Source organism: Pelophylax lessonae, assembly GCF_965119305.1.
Source record: "Pelophylax lessonae genome assembly, chromosome: 1".
NCBI lineage: Eukaryota > Metazoa > Chordata > Amphibia > Anura > Ranidae > Pelophylax > Pelophylax lessonae.
In genome coordinates, this window is record NC_138768.1 from 398,773,429 (window position 1) to 398,797,871 (window position 24,443).

Sequence of the window (24,443 nt, forward strand, 5' to 3'; positions counted from 1 at the left end):
TCCCAAGCATTGGGGGTCAGTGACTGGCTGTAACAATAACTTCCCAAGCATTGGGGGTCAGTGACTGGCTGTAACAATAACTTCCCAAGCATTGGGGGTCAGTGACTGGCTGTAACAATAACTTCCCAAACATTGGTGGCCAGTGACTGGCTGTAACAATAACTTCCCAAGCATTGGTGGTCAGTGAGTGGCTGTAACAATAACTTCTGAAGCATCGGTGGTCAGCGACTGGCTATAACAATAGCTTCCCAAACATTGGTGGCCAGCCACTGGCTGTAGCAATAATGCTCCTCCCCCCAATCTCCCCCAGCATTTGTTGGTCGTTCGCTGTAATAACCCCCCCCCCCCCCCAGCACTAATATTCAGTATTTACTTACCTAAACACGTGTTCCTACTAACATTGGTGGTCAGCGACTGTCTGTAACAATAACTTCCCAAGCATTGGTGGTCAGTGACTGGCTGGAACAATAACTTCCCAAGCATTGGTGGGCAACAACTGGCTGTAACAATAACTTCCCAAGTATTGGTGGTCAACCACTGGCTGGAACAATAACTTCCCAAGCATTGGTGGCCAGTGACTGGCTGTAACAATAACTTCCCAAGCATTGGGGGTCAGCGACTGTCTGTAACAATAACTACCCAAGCATTGGTGGCCAGTGACTGGCTGTAACAATAACTTCCCAAGCATTGGGGGTCAGCGACTGTCTGTAACAATAACTACCCAAGCATTGGTGGCCAGTGACTGGCTGTAACAATAACTTCCCAAGCATTGGTGGTCAGTTACTGGCTGTAACAATAACTTCCCAATCATTGGAGGTCAGCGACTGGTTATAACAATAACTACCCAAGCAATGGTGGTCAACAACTGGCTGTAATAATACCCCCCCCCCCCCCCCAGCACTGGTATGCAGCATTTACTAACATATACACATTTCCACTCTGATCTCGGTCTCCCACTTGAGCCAGGACTGTATTTAAATTATTGGACAGAGATTCCAGCTTCTTTTTGTGCCAGGTCCTGTCAGACTACTGCAACTCTTTTTTTCTGCTGGTAGCTGTATTTTTAGCACATTCTAAGTGGTTGTACCCAATACTGACAGCCATTCCTGCTGCCACTAGGTACACCATTGCAAGTGAGCAACATTATTTCCCTATTAGATGCATTTTTTAAACTAGAGGTGAGCACTAGAGGATTACATTTTTATTTAAGAAGAGGTAAAGTGGACGAAAACACGAACCATATCTATTCTTTAAAATATTCCCCCCCCCCCTCCTCCTAACCAATTTTTATGCCTAAAGAGCAAACAAATTGTTTGTGCATAAGTGTGTAGCTTGGGTTATGTATTAGTGATCTCTCCACTTCACAGGAGTAAGCTCCAAGTTTGCTGCCCTCTAGGACTGGGGATGTTCTGTAGCCACTATGAAAAACCAACAAAAGAGGGCGCACCAGCCTAGTGCATTATCCCACAATGTTTATTAACATAAAAGCAACATAAAATGTACTCACAAATGAATAAAAATTGCTCATCGCGCTAATTGTACATAGCCCAATAATCACAGACTTGGCAGGCTCCACAGAACAGGAGGATCTCTCCGGGATCCTAGTTTTCTTATTCATTTTGAAGGATAAAGCTCTGATGAGGAAGTTATATCCTTAAAAACGTGTCTGAACTAGGAAGCCGGAGAGGTCCTCTTGTTGTTTGGATTCTGGCAAGTCGGTCACTTTTGGCTATGGGCGATTATCTCGATGAACAATTTTTATTCATGCGTTTGTGAAAACATTTTATGCTGCTTTTATGCTAATAAACGTTGTGGGATAATGTACTAGGCTGGTGATGCCCTCTTTTTCTATTATGCTCAATCTGTATAAAAAAGATCCGTGTACTTATCTATCCACTCTGGTCAGGCCACGTGATCCTGCGGCTCTATATACAGTAAGGGAGAGCTTGACGATGGCAATAAATTCCAGAAGCAATGGCTTCGACATTAGGCACCCAAAACCCGTTGTCGGTACTTCCTCCTGTCCCCTGCAGCAGCCACTCACTGCGGGGGAGCCGGAGCTTCAGGATCACATGACTGGACTAAAGCAGATTAAAAATTGGGGAGTACACAGATTTTTTTTTTTTTTTAGACAGGGTAGGCAGGATAGTTAGGAGGAGAGGAGAGAACAATTTTAGGAAAATATATAGTTAGGTTTTTTTTCCACTTTAACGAACACCCAGCAGCTACATTGAGTATACCTCCCTGTTTGTGCGCTGAAGAAAATGAGTTTTGATTTTAAATACCATTTCATTTGGGAATGTGGTTATGTCAACGTGCTGGTTGAGCATTTTTTATTTATATTACTTTTGTTGTACTCGTAATATTACCTCATCTTGGCATAGGAATAAATGATGCTCCACTGAAGGGAGGAGGGTAACAACTCTGCTGGGAAAAAAATGAGCATAGGCAAACTGATGTAAAAAGGTTTAAAGTGGTGTCTGGGCTTTTTGGAATGCATGTGAATTCAGTATACAAAGTGTTTGAATGTGTTATATTTGATATATTTATTACTTTCTTGGGCTGATTTTAATAAAGAGGTTGAGAATCTTACTGATAAAAACTGATGAGAATTAACTTCAGTTACGCAATCATATGAAAAGTAAATTCTCGTTCACTTTGAATAACCAGTCATGCGTAGAAGCATCTACTAGATTTTCAAACTGTTTTGGAGCCATTTTGGCCAATCCTTTCAGGCAGATTTGCTTGCAGGGAATGTTCATGTTGAATGCCACTTAGTCTGCAGCTTTCAAATCGCACCATGGATCCTGAGCCTGGATTGAGGTCATACTAATGAATGAGCCATTGTAGGACATTTACCTTATTGTCACTGTTCTATTTAGATGGTAATTTGACCTTATGTTTGCCATTATTATCAAATTACAGTGTTTTTAACGGACTGAAATGGGGTCTTCCACAAGATTTTATTATTTTGTGGCATCCATTCTTTTTTTTTAACAAGACATCTAGTCTAATGTATACCATGTGTACTAAAATTAATTTTGGTCAGAAATTTCTTTCTTGGTCTCATCTGACCATAAAACCTTTTTCCTAGTCATAACTGGGTCACTCCTGTGCTGTAAAACTTCAGATGGTTTTCCTTTTATTTTGTGCCTTCGGTCTATATGTGCCGGCATTATGTAGAGTCCTCCATATGATTGACTGGTGCACCTTACCAGGTCATCATTTCGTCGTCACATAGAATTGTGGGTGATGACTTCTAGGAAGGGTCCAACTGACGTAAAAATAAAAAGTATTGGAGCCTAGTGACACTTATCTTTTTTTCATGCATTAAAATTCATGGATTTTACTGCATGAAAATGCATTACAATTAGAAACCTAGTTCTTTCCTATGTGGCTGATTCACATCTATAAGCTGCAGTTTAGTGTGCAAGGGAACCTATATGAACCCATTCTCTCCAATGCATGCTACAAACACACAGAACAGTGTGAATCATAGTTACATAGTCAGGTTGAAAAAAGACCATCTGTGATGGTACTCACCGTCACTGGAACTGAAAGACAGATACTTATTGGGCACTGAGAAAATGATTTGGATAACTTCAAATGGCAGAGTAATAGTTATCAACAATATAGCTCAAGAAATATGAAGATTTTATCCTACTTTAATCAAAGCAATGCTTAGATGTGTATTGCATGTACTTCAATGTAGGAGACGGACAGACTGTCATTTCCTATTGTCGGTCTATCGAGGTGTGATGTGGATTGTGTTAAGTCTGTCTGTTCCATTGCTAAATGTTAATGACCTCACATTGTTTCTGTCCAAATGGCTAGATAATTAGTTCAGGTTAATTCTATTTCTATATACAATTTCATCTGCATAGAATAATGTAATCAGGCAACATCTGACCTGTGTGGGGTAATCTGATCAGGAGGTTCATGCTGTATATAAATTCTGTGTAAACTGAGATTTCAGTACAAGCTAAGTTGTCGACTAGCTTTGTATGGGGTGGCTGGGAAAATCTAATATCTATGTTCATGACTGGGAGAAAGCCGTATACTGATGGAAGTTCACAAGTACAATGTGGGTTGAGGTTTCATTACACCATCTAATCCAACCAATAATCCAGCCTTAAAGAGAAAGTAAACTCAGGTTTTTTGGGGTATTTTTCCCCTTACCCCCAAAGTAAAGGAATAATGTACTAGTATAGTACATTGCATACTAGCACATTATGTAACACATACCTGCAAACAAAGCCCTTGTCGCCCCTGCTGTAGGCGACATCAATCTTCGCCTGTCTTCCTTCCGGGTCTGCGGGCTCCAGCTGTGTGACTGGCCGGAGCCGCGTGAAGTCATTACCGTGCATGCGCGTGGGAGCCACCTATCACGACACAGGCGTAAATCTCTCCTGATCAGTGCAAGTTTAGGTGATTTTTACAGTACCTATAGGTAAGCCTTATTATAGGCTTACCTATAGGTACAAACATTAGAGGGGAGTTTACTTCCTCTTTAAAGTTTATCTATCTATCTATCTATCTATCTATCTATCTATCTATCTATCTATCTATCTATCTATCTATCTATCTATCTATCTTCTATTAAAGTGGTGCAAGCAGAACCTTCAGGGCGCTGGTGCAAGAAACCATTAAGGGACCCAGAGAGGCAGCAGAAGGAAATTGGATAGGAGGAGCGGTGGGGGCAGCTGCATATAGAGGAATCCATCTCTCCATTTCCTTCCTGACGCTGATTGCCCGCTTCTCCTCCTCTCCCTCACACAGGCATTTAGCGGCTGCAGGAGGAAAATGGAGAGATGGATTCCTCTATATGCAGCCGCTTCTTTACCTAGGCGTACAGGGGTGCCGCACGGGCCCCCTGCCCAATAGGGCCGGGTCGCAATTGCGACCCCTGTAGGTATGCTCCTGGATGGATATACAGGTGCATCTCAAAAAATTAGAATATCAAAAAGGAAAATTTATTTCAGTAATTAATTTCAAAAAGTGAATTATATACATTCATTACACAGAGTGATAGATTTCAAGAATTTATTTATTTTAATTTTGATGATTATGGCTTACAGCTAGTGAAAACCCAAAATTCTGTATCTCAGAAAAGTAGAATATTACATAAAACCAAAAAAAAAAGGCTTTTTAATACAGAAATGTTGGGTTACTGAAAAGTATGTCTATGTACAGTATAGTATGCACTCAAAACTTGGTTGGGGCTCCTTTTGCATGAATTACTGCTTCTATGGCGTGGCATAGAGGTGATCAGCCTCTGGCACTGCTGAGGTTTTATGGAAGCCCGGGTTGCTTTGATAGGGGCCTTCAGCTTGTCTGCATTGTTAGGTCTGGTGTCTCTCATGTTCCTCTTGACAATACCCCACAGATTCTCCATTGGGTTTAAGTCAAATGAATTTGCTGGCCAATCAAGCATAGTAATACCATGATCGTTAAGCCAGGTATTGGTACTTTTGGTAGTGTGGGCAGGTGCCAAGTCCTGCTGGAAAATTAAATCAGCATCTCCATAAAGCTGATCAGTAGAGGGAAGCTCTAGAATTTCCTGTTAGAGGGCTGCCCGGGCTTTGGACTTGATAAAACACAGTGAACCAACGCCAGCAGGTGACATGGCTCCCCAAATCATTACTGACTGTGAAAACTTCGCACTGGACCTCATGCACCTTGGATTCTGTGCCTGTCCACTCCAGACTATGGGAGCTTGATTTCCAAATTAAATGCAAAATTTACTTTTATCCGAAAAGAGGACTTTGGACCACTAAGCAACAATCCTTTTTCTCCTTAGCCCAGGTAATACGCTTTTGATGTTGTTTCTGGTTCAGGAGTGTCTTTACACAAAAAATGCGACATTTGTGGCTCATGAAGCACTGACACCAGCTGAAGGCCACTCCTTGTGAATCTCCCCCAAATTCTTGAATGGCCTTTGCATCACAATTCTCTTAAGTCTGTGGTTATCCTTGTTGCTTGTGCACCTTTTATTATTATTTCTTATTATGCTTGGATACAGCACTCTGTGAAAAGCCAGCTTCTTTTGCAGTGACTTTTTTTCTTCAAATTTTATCTTTCTTTTATTTATTCCAATTCATAAACATATACATGTCATTCCTTACATTTTTAACTTCCAAAAACATCGTGACTGACATATTATATCATAGCCATTCTCAAAAAAAACCTTTTCTACCCAGTCCCTTCCCTCCTTCCCTTCTTCTTCCCCCCAAAAAAAAAAAAAAAAAAAAAAGGAAAAAAAAAGGAAAAAGGAAAAATATAAGTTTCTCTCCCCTCTCTTCCCAATTGGCCTTTCATGGAGATCTCAAGACTATCAGTATTCCGCTCGCCATTTTTTATCTATTTCTAATCAGCCAGTTCTTATTCTATCATTAATGATTGACATTCCTCTGATTTAACATACTCTTTCCATTGTTTCCATTTCTTCTCATATTTATCTGATTGTTGGCAGGCAGACATTACCAGATTCTCTAATTTACTTATTTCCTCAACCTTCTTTATCCACATTTTTATATTAGGGGGGTCAGTATCCCTCCATTTAAGAGGGATACATATTTTAGCTGCGTTTATAAAATGTGGCATAATAGATTGTTTATATCCCTGAATGGGTGTGCTGGGTGTATGGAACAGAAAGAGAGCCGGTTCTTTTGAGATTTGACAGTTCATAATTTCCTGTATCGTCTTCCAGATCTGTTCCCAGAATATTTCTACTCCGGGACATGACCAAAATATATGGAACATTGTCCCTCTTCCCGTCCCACACCTCCAGCACCGATCTGTGTTTGTCCTAGAGATCTTGTTCATTTTTACTGGGGTATAATACCATCTGACTAGTATTTTGTAATTTAATTCTTGTATTCTGACACATCTTGAGGTTGAAAATACTGATTTGATTATTTGCTTTTCTCGTTCTACCGAGAAAGTAATGTCCATTTCTTTTTCCCATTCCCTCAAAAACGGTAGTTTACATCGTTCTGTTGATGTCATTAATAAAGCGTACAGTTTAGATATAGCATGGTCTAACATTCCCTGCTGATTACACATTTTTTCGTAAGCTGTTAAATCTTTGTCTCCTTGAGTGGGGAGTTGTAAAGATCTCAAAAAATGGCGTAATTGAAAGGCCCTCCATAAATCTAGGCCGAAAGGGCCCAAGGGGTCCATTAACTCACTTACTGTTACCCATCTTAACTCCAAAATAAAGTCAGATATCTGAAAAATTCCCTTTTCCAGCAGGGTTTTAAACTTCCTATCTTGGTATCCTGTAACAAAATGAGGGTTCCCCAGTACTGGATACAGCAGGGAACTTTCCTGTATCAGCTTCTCCTGTTCAAATATTTTTGCACATACTTTAACCGTGTTTCCTATAATCGGGTGTTTCTTGATCGAGGCTGGTATTATTTTATAACACCATGGAGCTCTTTTAAGCGGGATTTCACATTGTGATTGTTCTAAGTTTGGCCATATCTTTTGTTCTCCATGTCTGCACCAGTCTATCACTCTACCCAATTGTATAGCTTGGTAGTATCTCTTCATATTTGGAACAGCTAAACCACCCTCTACTCTAGATTTAGTTAGATATTTTTTCCCTATTCTCGGGCGTTTAGATTTCCATATAAAATTCATTATCAGGGTTTCAATTTGCCTAAAGTACTGGGGTGGAATATATATAGGGAGTGCCTGGAAAATATACAGAAACTTTGGCAATATACTCATTTTAACTATATTACACCTTCCAATCCAGGAATGCATTCCTCCTTTCCATTTCTGTAGCAATAAATCTACTGTTTTAATTAAAGGTATAAAGTTCTGTGTGAATAATTGGGAGATTCTGGGTGTGATCAGTGTTCCCAAATATTTTAGAGCCGTCTTTGTCCAATTCAATTTAAAGTTTGAACTTAATTGTTGTTGAAGTATCTCTGGAATCTCTACGCCCATTGTTTCGGATTTAGAGAGGTTTATCCTCATATTAGATTGGGTTCCGTATATTTCTAATTCATGTAACAGATTGGGGAGTGATATGACTGGGTTCGTAATCGAGAACATTACATCGTCTGCGTATGCTGATAATTTATGTTGTTCTTTGCCCACTTTAATGCCTGAAATGTCCGGGTTCGCTCGAATTCTACACAGGAAGGGTTCTAAGGATAATACGAATAGAAGAGGGGATAAGGGACACCCCTGCCTCGTTCCGTTTGTAATGGGGAATTCCGTTGATAATATTCCATTTACCCTTACTTTTGCCGTAGGCATTGAGTAGCTCTGGGTTATCCATTTGAGCATTTTCTCTCCTATCCCTATGTGTCGGAGCACAACAAACATATACTCCCATTTAACCCTGTCGAACGCTTTTTCCGCGTCGGTATTAAGTAGGATACTCTGTGTTTTATTTTGATGTATTATATGTAGTAGATTCAACAGTTTAGTCGTGTTGTCCCTCGCTTCTCGAGTTGGCACAAATCCAACCTGGTCCAGATGGATCAACCTCTTCAAATATTTCTGTAATCTTGTGGCTAAGATCTTCGTGAAGATCTTAAAGTCTATGTTCAATAGCGAAATCGGTCTGTAGCTTTTGCATGAGGTGGGATCTTTCCCCTCCTTAGGGATTACCGATATATGTGCATGTATTGTTTCTTTGGGGATTCTATTCCCTGTTCCCCATGCATTAAACATTTCAATCATGAATTCTTTCAAATATGGTATTAACTTTTTATAATATTGAATAGTGAATCCATCTGGACCAGGTGCTCTCCCAGTTTTAGTATTTTTTATAGTCTCCATTAATTCTCCCAGTGTGATTGGTGATTCAAGTATGTTAATTTCTTCCTCTAATAGCTGTGGCATTCGTGACGTCTTGTGGGGTTGTGGGGCTTTGAAGATTATACAATGCTTCATAATATTTTCTAAATTCTTCTACTATCTCTTTAGGATAAGTAATTTTTTTCCCTGCATCAGTTACTATATTTGGTATGTATGTTGTTAGGGTTTGCTCTCTGAGAGATTTAGCCAATAACTTCCCACATTTATCCCCTGTTTCATAGAAAACCTTTTTAGATTTTTGAATTGCCGCTTTGGCTCTAAATAAGAGAAGTTCATTGATGTTATTCCTTATCTTTATAAGTTCTGCTATCCCTTCACCTGAAGGTGCATGTTTATGTTTTGCTTCTGTTTTATGTAAGGATTGAAGTAGAAGGTCTAATTGTTTCGTTCGTTGTTTTTTGATCCTTGATCCGTGTTTAATAAGAATACCTCGTATGACTGCTTTATGGGCTTCCCATATAATACCTGGGTCTGTGTCTTCGATGGTATTAGTTTGAAAGAAAAAATGTATTTCTGATTCTACTTCTGTCATGGTCTCTTGGTCTTGTAATAAGTTTTCGTTTAGTCTCCAGGTCGTTTCTCTCTTTTGCTGCTTATTAGATAGTTCATATGTAATTATAATTGGGGCGTGATCTGACCAGGTTATTGGACCTATCCTTGTATCTATTATAAAGTGTAATTGACTATGTGGAATTAAAAAGTAATCTATGCGGGAATATTGTTGGTGTAAATTAGAGTAGAATGAGTAGTCCCTTTCTCCTGGGTGCATCAAACGCCATACGTCTATTAATTGCTCCCTGTATAGTATTTTTGCGAACTGTTTTTGAACTCTTGGAGGAATTGAAGATGTACCTCGTGACGTGTCCTCAGATGGGATCAAAGGGATATTCAAGTCTCCCCCTATTATTAGTTGTCCCTCTCTAAAGTTGTTGAGTTTGTCCATACTTCCCCTCAGGAAAATGTCTTGTTGTAAATTTGGGACATATAAGTTAGCCAATGTAACCTCCGTTTCCTGTATGTTCCCTTTTATAAACAGAAACCGCCCATTTGGGTCATTCAGAATCTGTATACATTTCCATGGTAAGTTTCTCGAGACGAGGATGGACACGCCCCTCGACCTTGATTCTGAGTTCGTGGAATGGTATACTGTAGGAAAGTAGACATTACCCAATTTAGGACACTTATCCTCACGGAAATGTGTCTCCTGTATCATGGCAATGTCAACCCTTAATCTTTTCAAGTCATCTAACAAGATTCTCCTTTTCTCTGGAGTGTTAAGACCTTTTGCATTTACTGATACTATTCGTACGGTCTCCATTACCAAGACCAAAAGATAAGAAGGAGGGAGAGAAAAGAAAAAAAAAAAAAAAAAGGGGGGATAAAGAAAAAGGGAGCTTCCCACCCTTGACCTCTTTATTATAAAGAGATCCCTAATAAGCTTTACGCTAAGTTGCTCATCCAATTGTTATTGGTTCTTGAGCAAATTCCTATGTGGGGCACTGGCTGGAATAGGTCAGAGAGTTGAGGCACTCCCCTCCCTCTCCCTGCCCCGGCACGTCCTATTTCCTTAGTCTATCAGGCATACAATTGTAATACTTTCACATATTTATCCCGTCCCTAGTCTCCGCCCCCCCCACCGCCCCCCAAGGGAGCGGAGGGAGGAGGGGGGAGAGAAGAGGGGACAGAGGGGCTAGATCTTCTTCCAAAAAAAAAAAGGGGGAAAAAACCTGAATGGAAAAAGAGGTTTTGCCGAACCTATCCCCCGTATCTGCCCTTTCTCAGCAATATCTCCTAGCATTATTGCTCCAGAACATCTCTATTTTACTTATAAACATATTATCTAGAGGGTGGCATTGGTACATAGTATTCCCTCTCTGCTTCGTCTCAAGAAAAAAAAAAAAGGAAAAAATATTTCCCCTTTCTTCCTCTTTCCCTACCCCCTCCCTCTCTCCAGCACTCCGCTTACTGGCATCATTCACATGTGATAGTTAATGCCGGTAGTATTGTTAGTGTATTCCCCTAAAAAAAAAAAAAAAAAAGGAAGGGAGAGGGGGAGCCACGGAAACATATATGGTCTTCATCCAGAAGAAGAGAAAAAAAGAAAAAAAAGGGGGCCATGCTGTTCTTTGCCCCCTGAACCTATATTCTTGGCAAAAAAAAAAAAAAGGGGGAGGGGAGTCCCTTCGTCTTCACCTTAACCTCACCCTCTTTAAGGACCAAAAATTATGGTCTTAGTGTGTGCAATCATAAAAAAAACAAAGTGATATCGACACTATTCCTAGGGTCGTGATTTTAAACTGTGAAATTACTTCCCTTTCACTACCTCACTACCTCATTTCTCCTCCCACTTTCTTCATGTGTATATTATCTAATCATTGTGTAAAAAGAAAAAAAATAAATATATAAAAAAAAAAAAAAAAAAAAACCAACCGAACAACAAAAAAAAGGGGGAAAAAGCCCCACATATAATCAGAAAAAAGATGGTGTCACCAAAAAAAAAAAGAAAAAAACCCACTTCATTCGTGTTTGTGTCTGTGAGAAAAAATAAATAAATAAAATAAAAAGGTTTTTCCAGGAGGGATCAGTAAGGGAGATTGAGGGACCCCCATCGCCAACTCCATTCTATACCCACTACGGAGGTATATACCTCCTTCTAAAAAAAAAAAAAAAAGGGGGAAAGAAAAAAAAAAAAAAATAGGGGGGGGGGGGGGACACAGAATATTCTTCCATAAACGTTTCCCATTTCATACATGTATACATATTTACCAAATTTCCCCTTCCTCCCTCCCCCTCAACTGTCCTATAGATATAGAGCCTTCAAAAAAAAAAAGGAAAAGAGGGAAAAACGATTCATACCCCTTCCCCCTTAACAAAGAAGCGCCCTCCAAAGTCTTATCCCTCCCTCTCTCCCCCCCAGACTCTTATACATCGGTGCTTTTCACATTTAGGACTCTTTATCTTCTTCCATTGGGTTTATCCCGCGGTCTCCCATAGGACTGTCCCATTGTCCTAGGGGAAATTGTTAGCCAGTTCTCCACCTGTACTGTTTCCACTCTCAGAAACTCAAATAGATCAGGCAGGTCTGCTGGGGTTCGGAGCATAAATGATTCTTTTTCTTTGAAAAAAGTTACTGCTAGTGGGTATCCCCATCTGTATTTGAATCCTTGCTGCTTCGCTCTTTCTAACACCGGACGCAGTAATGCTCTTCTGTAAAGTGTAGTTCTAGACAGGTCTGGGAGAATTTTGATTTTAGCGCCCTCACATTCAATTGAGCCTAAATCCCAGGCTTTACGGAGAATCTCCTCTTTTTGCGCATAATAATGTACTTTACATATGATGTCCTGTGGTCTGCTGGGGTCCACAAATCTGGGCCCTGCCACTCTATGGACTCTGTCTATATCTATGTGCGCCATTGTCTGTGCTTGTGAGACCGGGGCTAATACTTTGAGAAAAATATCCCTCACCTTCTCCTGTAGGTCCTCACCCTCTGTCTCTGGTAGCCCCCTCAGCTTCAGGTTTCCCCTGCGACTTCTGTCTTCTAGGTCTTCAATATGTAACTGCATATTGATCAGTGTATCTGAAAGTGTCTCTGTGGTTTTCCTGACCTCTGTCACTTGGTCTTTCACTGTTGTAACTTCCATTGCTTTTGCACTGACCTTACTGGAGAGCTGGGTCATATCAGCACGAAGTTCCTGCATGTCCCGTCGGTGTGTCTCTTCGATCCGCATGATCAGTGCTTCTATCTCCGATTTCGTAGGTAATGCTTTCAGTAGCTCCTTAATTTCTGGGCTTTCTAATCTCTGATGGTTTCCAGTCGATTCCCTGCTCTCTTCAGCAATTACCGCTGGCGCCTGTATGTCTTTGTCCGTCATTTTTCCGGTATTATCTGTAGCCTGTACAACCTGTACAACCTGTGTACTCTGAAGACTCTGTTTGGTCTGAGTTCCGCCACGTGCAGCCGCCATCTTAGGGTCGGAGGTCCCAGCTGTCTGCTGTGGAAAGTATTGCTGGATGTCTCCCGATCTCCTCTGCACCTGGCGGCGTTCTACCGCAGAGCGTTCACTGGCTGAGCGGGTCACCGGGCGCGTCCTTGCCCAGTTGCTTGTTTGCATGCCGGTTTAATTCTTGTACCATGCCGGTCTAGGAGAGGGACATGCGGGAGCTCTTCAGACACACGTCCTCACATCTCCGCCTCTCCGAGCCACGCCCCACTGCTGCAGTGACTTTTTGTGACTTACCCTCCTTGTGGAGGGTGTCAATGACTGTCTTCTGGACAACTGTCAAGCCAACAGTCTTTCCCGTGATTATGTATTCTACTGAACCAGACTGAGAGACCATTTAAAGGTTTAGGAAACCTGTACAGGTGTTTTTAGGTATTTGGCTGATTAGAGTGTGAGTCCATGAGTCTACAATATTGTACTTTTTCACAATGTTCTAATTTTCTGAGATACTGGATTATGGGTTTTCACTAGCTGTAAGCCATCAAAATTAAAAGAAAGAAATGCTTGAATTATATCACTCTGTGTGTAATGAATCTATATAATATGAGTTTCGCTTTTTGAATTGAATTACTGAAATAAATGATCTTTTTGATGATATTCTAATTTGCACCTAAGATGCACCTGTATATTATAGAAACGTGCCTGAACACTGCTTGGCTAACTCCACATATGCAATATAAAACTAGAGGAACTGTATATTGGAGAGATAACTGATAACAGTCAGCATCCACCAATTTAAGCAACCAGTGCAGTCACTCCCACTGTTACCCTGATTTTAAACTTCTATGTGCATAGATGATGAACATGTTCAAAAATTTGTTTTCTGCATATGGCGCATAGCCGAGATTTACCGTTTTTCATTAAATACTTACATTAAATAAATAGAATAAAATGGAAATGGAATCCTGAAATTCCTTTTAGTTTTTTTTACTGATCTGAACACAGTTGCATTGTAGTCTGTGGAACATTGCACACAGCTGCATAACGATCAGTATAACCGTGATTAATGCTTAGCTGTAAAAAAAATAAATACAATTTTACGTTTGATTGCAGTAATTTACGCACATACAGTATGTGTGTATACGTATGCATATTGCTGTAATGACAACTAGAACAGAAAGAAGAATTATTTTATGCATGTTTTAAGGGATCAACCGGCGCCCGACTGCGTACCTCCGTTGACGGATGCGCCTAGTGCTTCCTGAGGGCTCCAAGCACTCCCAACAGACACCATAACCGCCTCAGACCCCAGGAACCGCTGCAGTTTGGTTGGGGTCTCGCTGCCTCCTACCCACCCTGGACCTACGACATGGCTCCAGGTTCCAGTGGGGGAACCTCTCTTTCCCCAGAGAGTGAAACAGGAACAAGCTCTTACAAAAGCTTAGTGATTATCCAAGGGAGTATAAAGAGCATAGCAATCCCTTGTAGCAGGTTCCCCCAAACATGAGTCGAGACTTCCTGAAGGGGTAAAAACAGACTGTTTATTGAACAGACACACACTCAATTTATACACACATAAGCACATCCCCCTCCTCATCAAATTACTACACACAGGTCAGGGGTTGAAGGATTACATTATCATATGCAGATGAAGTTGTATACAGAAACAGAATTAACCTGAACTAATTAGCTGGCCATCTGGACAGAACAATGTGAGGTCATTAACATTTAACAATGGGACAGGTAGGCTTTAACACAATACACATTCCATCTCAAAACAGACAATAGGACAAGTCTGCCAATGACAGTCTGTGTGTCTCTCTCACAGACAAGCACATGGAATACACACATTATTTAGGAGTCAGACTTCATGGCAATGGTCTATAACAGTCTAAGTCTCCCAGTGTAAAGGGGGAATAAATCTTCATATTTCTATATGAAGATATTGCTGACAAATATTACTGTCCCATCTGAAGCAATTCAAACCATTAATTATCTGTCTTTCACTCCCAGTGACGGTGAACACTTGTCACACATGTATATGCATGTGCAAGTTGATGTGCTTTTACGCACAGTCTTTATGAAACATTTTACTCAAAATTGTTCTGTGAACAAGATTCAGAGTAAAGACATCAGTAAATTATTATCTCTGTGTGCAGGAGGCCTTAAAGTGCATGGGGCACTTTACCCCCCCCCCCCATTTTCCCCTGCAGCATGTATGCGCTTTTACTTCGCTCCCACTCCACTACCTTTTGCCACCAGGAGCAAACTGAGATACCTGGCAATTTTGTGCAGCAAAGGTGGGCATATGGCTCATTGCCTTCCTCTCAATGTTACCATGCTAAGGGTCTACTGGTTAGTTCAGACGGTAACATTAGGTTTGGGAAGGGGCCATAGTCCTGTGTGAGCTCCAGTAAGTCAGTTTGGAGCTTACACAAAGTTCCCCCCCCTCCCCCCTGGTATTTATGGGTAAATAAAGCATGACTGGAAGGAGGAAAGGTCAACATATCCTGCAAGGGGAGAGGGGATTTACTATTAACTATATGTATTGACAAAGAAAAGCTTAATTTTGGAAAGCACATCAGGATTTTTTTACATTTTTTTTAAATATACATCATATACATACAATATAGGCAAATGAGCAGAACATCAAAACGGCAAAAACAGCATGACACTTGATTATGTTATATTGCCATGCTATTTTCTTGTATTTTCTTTATGTTCTTAGCTGGTGCTTTTGAGATCCAGCTTAAGCTAATTTGGAATGTGCTCATTTAGTTATCACACACATCTACACAAAACCCATTTTATGGTTGATCTAAGTCCCACAGAGTCTTGGAATGCAGCAGAGTTGCCCACAGAGATGTAGGAAGGAAAATGAAACGTTTATTGTCTCATAATTGTGTGAGTCGGAAACATTTCAGTAGGTTCATTGTAATCTGCTTCTATCTTCTGTTATCGCTATGCTTATTGTGGATAATATACATCTGTTTCTCATACGAAGACTTATATGTACTTCGAAAGAGTGAAGATGAGGTTTCACAAAGTACTACTTTACAGAGAGAGCGTAAATTAGAACTTGTTGTACATACATAGCTTGTATATACAATACATTTAACTGTTGAAACTGAACTGCAGAATATGTGTGTGTGTATGTATATGTATATATGTATATGTATATATATATATATATATATATATATATATAAAACCAAAAGTATTGGGACCCCTGCCTTTACACTCACATGAACTCTAATGCCGTCCCAGTCTTAGTCCGTAGGGTTTAATATTGAGCTGGCCCACACTTTAAAGCTATAACAGCTTCAACTCTTCTGGGAAGGCTGTCCACAAGGTTTAGGAGTGTGTCTATGGGAATGTTTGACCATTCTGCCAGAAGCACATCTATGAGGTCTGGCACTGATGTGGACAAGAAGGCCTGGCTCGCAGTCTCCGCTCTAATTCATCCCAAAGGCTTTTTATCGGGATGAGGTCAGGACTCTGTACAGGCCAGTCAAGTTCCTCCACCAAAATTGTCCAAAATGTCTTGGTATGCTGACGCCTTAAAAGATTTCCCTCCACTGGAACTAAATGGCCAAGCCCAACACCTGAAAAACAACCCCACGCCATAATCCCCCCTCCACCAAATGATTTGGACCAGTGCACAAAGCAAGGTCCATAAAGGCATGGATGAGCGAGTTTGGGGTAGAGGAATTTGACTGGCCTGCTCAGAGCCCTGACCTCAACCCAATAGAACACATTTGGGATAAATTAGAGTGGTGCCTGCGATCCAGGCCTTCTCATCCAGTGCCTGACCTCACAAATGCGCTTCTGGAAGAATGGTCAAACATCCCCATAGACACACTCCTAAACCTCGTGGACAGCTTTCCCAGAAGAGTTGAAGCTGTTATAGCTTCAGAGTGTGGGCCAGCTCAGCATTGAACCCTACAGACTAAGACTGGAATGCCATTAAAGTTCATGTGCATGTAAAGGTGGACATCCCAATACTTTTGACAATATAGTGTTTGTGTGTGTATATATTTATACTGTGTGTCTATGTGTGTGTGCGCATGTGTATATATCCCCAAATCGGATGAGGGGAACAGTACAATGGCAATCCTTTGCAAAGCAATCAGGCCGTCCCACGGCCATATATAGTACAAAGTCCAGAGAGATTGCTGCACATAAAATTCTATTATTTAGAAAAAAAAATCAAGATAAGACAAACATGTCAGTGGATACCTGTCTTATCTTGTTTTTTTTTCTAAATAAAAGAATGTTATGTTTAGCAATCTCTCTGGACTTCTATATATATATATATATATATATATATAATATATCTGTAACACTTTTTTGTTTTTGGCCCCATTTTTCATGAGCTGAACTCAAAGATCTAAGGCCCCTTAGACATTAATGGCTGCATGTTGAGTTATTTTGAGGGGACAGCAAATTTACACTGACATACAAGCAAAATCTAAGTCCTCCTCATACATTAGCAGCTCCAACTCTCCCATCTTGTTGGCCAGGCTTCTAGCATTGGTATACAAACCTTGTAATTTTATCCGGTTGCGTACTATATCCTCGTTTGATGTTTTTAGGCTGCTCTTGCGATTTTTCTCCAAAGATCTAAGACTTTTTCTTTGTACACGAAATGCTTATTCCTCTCAACTATTGTTCACAAATCTGTCTAAATCTGTGTTAGTGAGCACTTCTCCTTTGCCGAGATAATCCATCCACCTCACAGGTGCGACATATCAAGATGCTGATTAGACAGCATGATTATTGCACAGGTGTGCCTTAGGCTGCCCACAATCAAAGCCACTCTAAAACGTGCAGTTCTACTGTATTGGGGGGGGGGGGGGTCTGAAAACCAGTCAGTGTCCATTTGGACATTTTAACTTGGGGGCATACTTACTTTTGTTGCCAGCGGTTTAGACACATTAATGGCTGTGTTGAGTTATTTTGAGGGGACAGCAAATTTACACTGTTAGGCCCCTTTCACACACGCTGTCCATTTGTCCATTTTTCATCCATCCGTTGACGGATGAAAAACGGACATCAATGCATCTCTATGTAAAAACAGATGACAACGGATGAAAAACGGATAACAACTGACGTTGTGTGAAAGGGGCCCTATACAAGATGTACACTCACTACTTTACATTGTAGCAAAGTGTCATTTCTTCAGTGTTGTCACATGAAAAGATATAATAAAATATTTACAAAAATGTGAGGGGTGTACTCACTTTTGTGAGATTGTGTGTGTATTATACAAAAAAAGTCATTTGGTTAAACCCAGGAAGTGTTAATGTTTGTTCTACACCCATTCTTCTTTCTACACCCATTCTTCTTCTTTTTTGTTTCCATTAGTAACAGAAGTACTTGTGTCTATAGTTGTTAAGCAGTGGGGTGCAACCATATGTAGTTAATAGTCTTCTGTCAAAATAAAACTTCCGCAATGTTGAGAAGGACACAATTTTAATATGTGTTTTTATATATATATATATATATATATATATATAATATTTATTAAAAGAGTAGTACTCCGTCCAGCTAGAGATAAATGGCAGCTAGGAATAGAATTAGTTGCAATAGGAAATGCTGGAAATATTTCTTCCCTCTAGTTTTTATACATGAGGTTCATTATTGCAAGTATCAAAAGAGACTTTTAATCATGTATGACCAGACACGTTCTCTTACAGTCATTTCCCTCATTCTGACAAGTAGGCAGTTTCTGGAGAAGTGAACAGAAATATAATGGAGGCATGCTGCTTTAAGTTATGTGTTGTGCAACCCAGCCACTCAGTTCTGTGTTAAGTGCTTATCACTGCAGTCATAATTCACTGCATGCTTGAAGAAACTGGAGATCAAAGAGAGCTCTAAAACTGCACAGCCGACTGCAGAACTATTGGGCTTCTATCAGTCAATTTAATGAGGAATAAAAAAGCAGCATGCAAGATGGGCTGGCAAGAAGAGATTTGGCGCTTCTGAAAAGTGTGGGAGTAGAGGACGACATGATTACAGACATTCAGATGCGGACTGCGCTACACACTGAACATTTATTAACACTAATGCATGAGAGTATTAATGTTTTAATACCACTTCCTAAGTGCTGTGGTTATACGGCGAGCCATTAAAAAGCTGTCTGCCAGTTTGTCATTGTGAATGCCAGTTCCATAAAGATTTGTTTTCTAGTTGTTGCCCATTACTGAATGCTGTGCTCAAAAGCGTCTGTCTTAATTTAGTAATTAAAATGAACCTCTGCACGGCTGTTATCTTCCACAGCTGAGGCTCCTATCTAACGCTGGCACAGCCCAACACCCAGGAACAGTGCAAGTTCTAGGAGAAGCCATCCTGTGCAATATCATAAAATAGGATGTGCTCAGAATGGTTTGCACCACTCCCAGAAAATGAGTGATGACGGCTTCCAAAACTGGCCTGGAAGCCTCAGCTGGGGCTGATAACACTTGTCCTGAAATGGGCTTATTTACACTTGTGGCCGGGGGGGGTGACTGACCTGTGGTTTTTCCACCCATCCTTAAAGAGTAACTATGCTTTTGTAGGGAAAATAAATAGCAAATAATAAATATAACACATACAATTGCTAAACAAGTCTGATTTGTAATGAAATGTTATTAAAAAACTACATTTTCTTTCAATCTACAGTGCTGTAATTTACTGTAACATGCAATATGTAATATACAAATGGTGTACAGAACACCCCCCCCCCCCCCCCAGATATGTCGTTTCCTGATTGTGTTATTGGCTTACTGAGAAGTCTGCAGTAAGATGCAAGTTAGATTTTAAGCATCCGCTGCAACAGAAATCTCACGTATGGTGAGATACTCCCCAAAGGAAATCATGTCTAAACGGATGCAGAATCTGCCAATTTCCTCATTAGACCCCTGAAGGAAGTGCAGCATTTGATTAAGGTGGTGCAGGCTTTTATGTGATACAGCAGGCAGTGTAGTCTCCCAGTGGCCTCTAAAAGTGATCCACAGTGATTCTGGTACTGTATCAAATGCAGGTGGTGCTGTAACCAAATGCCTTAGCAAACTCACAATGCACTGCATCCACAGGCCTTCATCTGTTCCATGTTAGTTATTACAATTGATACTATTTTCACCAGAAGATTCTTGTATATGGTCCCTTATTCTTTCCAATAGTTTGCATACTATTGATCTTAGGCTGACTGGTCTTTAGTTTCCAGGTATATACTTTTTGGCCTTTTTTTTTTTTTTGCGAATATTGGTACCACATTTGCTTTTCACCAATTTGTTGGTACCATTTCTGTTAAGCCCCTTATGATTATAATATTCCCCTGCCTCCCCGCCATTTCTAGCTGTAAAAGAAGATGGGTCTCCTCATCGTTAAAGTTAGGGGGCCTATAGCATGCACCCAGAATTTACCATTTGTTTCATCCCTTTGCAGCTTCCACCTTGTCATTAGTCTTGTTGGTAATTTCTCATATTCTCTTATCAAATTACTCTTGGCATACAGGCACACCTTTTCCCCTTCTACCTACCCTTTCCCTCTGAAATAGAGTGTATCTTCAGATAGTCGCAAGCCAGTCATGTAAGCTGTAAAACCAGGTTTCTGAAAATTCCACAAAGTCCTCCTCAAGTATCAGATGTTCTGTTTTTTTTTTTCATTTTATTAACCAGACTTCTATCATTATTGGACACACCTTTTACTTTTTTTAGAGTGTTTCCATCAACAGGGCAATGACAATTTAGTTCACCTAAAAGAAAGCAGAAGGAGAACAAAATAGCTCAAGGAAGGAAGAAAGGCTGGGCTGGGAAGGTGAAAATTAAAACTGGGTCTAATCCTTTTTTTTTGACAGTTGTCACTCATAGTGCGTGTATTATTTTTTCTAACTATGTGTTGTCTAAGACTACAATCGACCCATCTCATTTCCACGTTTCCAGGTGCACATGATTGCACTGGAGTCACTTTTTTTGGGATAAATCAATGCCTGATATAAAAAGTTACATGAAACAATGTTATCAATGATCTAAAACTTCTGATTCAACTGTACTGTAGACAACCTGTCCTGAGAGTGGTCACGATGTGCCTACACAAGCAGACCATGCATGTCTGTGGGCAGCTTTAGTCCCTTTACTTGACTTGACACAACATTTTATTTTAGCTTGAGACATTCAAAAACATAAGGCATCTAATATTTTCTGCATTTGCTCACAGACTGTGTTCGTGAACATTCTTTCAGGTTTTATCTGTATACATGTCTCCAAGCCAGCCTAATACTTTAACATTCATACATGGCCAAAATACATCTTAAAGCATAATATATTTTAGAACATAATAAAAAACCATTAACAAAGAGTTTGGTATACAGCTTCTGCTGATGTTTCATCGTTCTTCTGTTGCCACCTAGTGGATGTTTTTCAGAATGTACTGAAAAAAGACAACAGCATTCAAACTGCATTCTCCATTTGTTTTTTCAAACCAAATATACCATTTGTTGTATAGCTTATTGATTTCAAAGGCATATATTTTAATAAATGATGTTTAAAGTGCTGTCAGTGTCTTGGAAAATTTCTCATGATAACTGCTGGGATTTTAGAGATTTTCCAAGGCCAATAAAAACCTTAGTCCTTACTTGTAACACCTGACATAAAACACAAAGCCTTTATTCACACATTTGTTTTTTTTTTTGTTTTTTTTTCTGAATAGCAGAAAATGAATACATCTGACCTAAAATAGGGGCATCTGTAGAGGAAAGGGGGCCACTGGAATTTGGGTCCTAAAGGGACACTTTCATAAGTGCAGAGATGAGATATTACAGACATTGTATTTATTTGGGAATACAGTATATCTTCCCCAATGGCCAAAAACATTTTTATAGCTTGTAATAGAGTATAGAATTAAATAAATGCCTGTCAGGTTTTATTTCTGCTGTGTCTTGTTGGGGAGATTTTTCTTTACTTCCTGTCCTAGAGGCCCAAATGTAAGAAGAAATCCCTTCTTAGTTGTGACCGATGTTCCCATTGAAAGATTTCTGCTCACCTTCTGCTCTGGAGACAACTGTAAAATTTTGACTTTTACATCACTTTCTGTCCATGGGACAATGGCTACCAGGGCAAATAAAAGGGCAAATCCCCCAAGCAATGACACAGATAGCAATAAACACCTGACAGGGGTTCTAACAGTTCTTCATTGGATGTTGATAGTACTTTGAGGTTTATTTACTAAAACTAGAGAGAGCAAAATCTGGTGTGGCTGTACATGGTAGCCAATCAGCTTCTAACTTCAGCTTGTTCAATTAAGCTTTAACAAAAAACCTTGGAAGCTGATTGGTTTTGAGCTGCACCAGATTTTGCATCTCCAGTTTTAGTAAATCAAACCCTTTGTGTGTCTATGATTTGCTCTTGCAACCTATAGAAACCTTAACCTGAACCTCTGTTTTTTTTTTTTTTCATTACATTACAGAAAGAAATGACAGTGCGGATGTGCCAGTGAAGGATGATGTCATCTAATGTCAGAGGAACTGTCAGCTTCTTCATTATAACATGATTAATCTGTGGATGACCTAAATGTAACTGTCAACCTGGACTGAAAAGCACACAGCTTCTTCCATTCCTGGATCTCTCCCAGTTTCTGGACTCCACAATTGCTGCTAAGACGACTCTGTGGATGGTATAGTGGGACCATTTCACACTCTCTCCATGGATGACCCATGACAAGACCTACATCATATTGTATTATGCCCAAAAATGTTGCTGCATCGCATAACCAAACTTCAGGGTTTCGCAGATGAATTTATTCTATTTTTAATTAACTGATTTTTACTAATGTCAAATTACATCTTTCTATTTTATGTAGAACACTTTTTACTACTTACAGGACTTTTTGGATTTTTATTAAGGAATAGTAAGGATTAATTTTATATCTCGGAAATATGGATAAAGGAGTTCTAAATTTTTAATTTAGGGGTTCGTCTAACATTAGTGTGATTTTAACGGTACAATGGACAGATGTAGTGAAATAAAAGCTCTCCGTGTTCTTGTAGTGCCTCAGGTTCATTCTAGAGTCACATGTTTTTTACTAAATGTTTTTTTTTTAAACATTGAAACCCTGATCCTCTTGCAATCTTTCTAGCATATTGTCCATCTCTGTGTGGTTTGGAAGGCAATAGTCAATCAAATGCAAATCTGGAATGGTATATAACAAAAGATTTGCAGCATGTCATAATCATGAATTGTGCTAGCTAAAGGTAAGCCTTTATAGCCTGAGGTGCCTAAAGTTATCTTAAAATACAACCATAGGCAAACTTTTTTTCTTAGTTTTGGATAGAGTGGCGAGGGATTAGAAAACCTGTCAGGTTATTTATTTTATTTTTTTTTTGCGGTCTGTGCCCCCATTATGGTGATTTTCCCTCCCTCTTTATTTCTCCCGTTTACCATTATCAGTGAAAGTAAAAGAAAATCCCACAATCTCAGTCTTCCTCTCTGTCAGAACAGCGATCTGCCTTGTTTACATAGACAGACTGCCATGCTGTGTCTCTCAGAAACGATTGCGGATGGCCGGCAGACATCGGGTCGAACGGACCTGCTGATTGGCTCCCCCTCTAGCCAATCAGCATTTGATCGTGCCTCCGGCAGTGCGTGCACCCTCCTAGAGCCCCTGCATGAAATCACGTACAGATACATGATTTCACGCAGGGGAGCTGACTTGCAGCAGTAAAAGTATGTTAGGCAGTTGGCAAGTGGTTAATGTTGACAGATCTGACTCATTCACCATGTCTGTGAGTCTGATTTTGGCTCGGCATGCCAAAGTAACGCTCCCTCATCTGGCAATCTTATGAATTTTGATGTTTGTAATCAATCTCTAGTCTAGTAGACATCACGGGTATGATAAAGTTTGAAACACAAAATCCTAAATTATAATATAATAATACATTTTATTTAAATGTCATCTTTGGTCACCGGTTCCCACTTTCTGCACCTTGAAAACTTCCGATGCGTAGCCAATTGTTGCTCTTTGTACAGGTTGGTCTCGGTAACTATTTTTTCAATAACCTCATTGGTCAGAAATAATTGTAGGTATGCCAAGGTGTTTTAATGGTCAACGTCAACTTGCATACCAGGTGCTCCAGTAAATGGGAATCTTGGGGGTGCTGCCTGATTGGTACCGCAGTCAATAGAGCACCAAGTCCGCACATCGCTGAGCTCAGTCGCAGAATCGTTGCTGTTGTCACTTTCAGTACCTGATGAGGAATTTTCCCACGAATCGCTATTGCTCAGTTCTTCAAATAATTCTGATTTATTGACGCTATTTTCCAGTTTGTCTAAAATCGCTTTTAAGCTAAAAGAACGCTTTTTGGACACCATGGAGGCACAAAGAACCGCAAAAGTACAGGCAGGGCACTGGAAAAGCCACTAGGTGAAAAGCTGTGGTAAAATGGCTTGATACAAAGTTGTAATCCTAACAGATTACACTGTATCATATCATTTGTTTTATTTATTTTTTGAATCTCCCGCTGGTTCCACCCCCCTGCATCACGGTGCTCACAGGAAAGGGAACCAGAAGACCGGTGATGGCATCGGCCGGATCACACAGGGAGGACGGCAGGGGATCATAGCGGAAGGTAAGTGTGATTGTGGGGTGATCCCGAGTGTGGCTCGGGGTTACCTCTTTTGGCACTGT

The 24,443-nt window shown here is 40.2% G+C and overlaps 1 protein-coding gene across 1 annotated transcript in view; it reads left to right on the forward strand.

Annotated features, from left to right (window-relative positions):
* MOB3B (MOB kinase activator 3B) overlaps positions 1–22,904 on the forward strand; it is a 178,830-nt gene extending 155,926 nt beyond the window's left edge. The window contains exon 4 of the mRNA XM_082256279.1: positions 22,227–22,904. Coding sequence (XP_082112405.1) covers positions 22,227–22,256 — 30 coding nt within the window. The 3' untranslated portion in view covers positions 22,257–22,904. The remainder of the gene's footprint in view (positions 1–22,226) is intronic.
* The last annotated feature ends 1,539 nt before the right edge of the window (positions 22,905–24,443 follow it).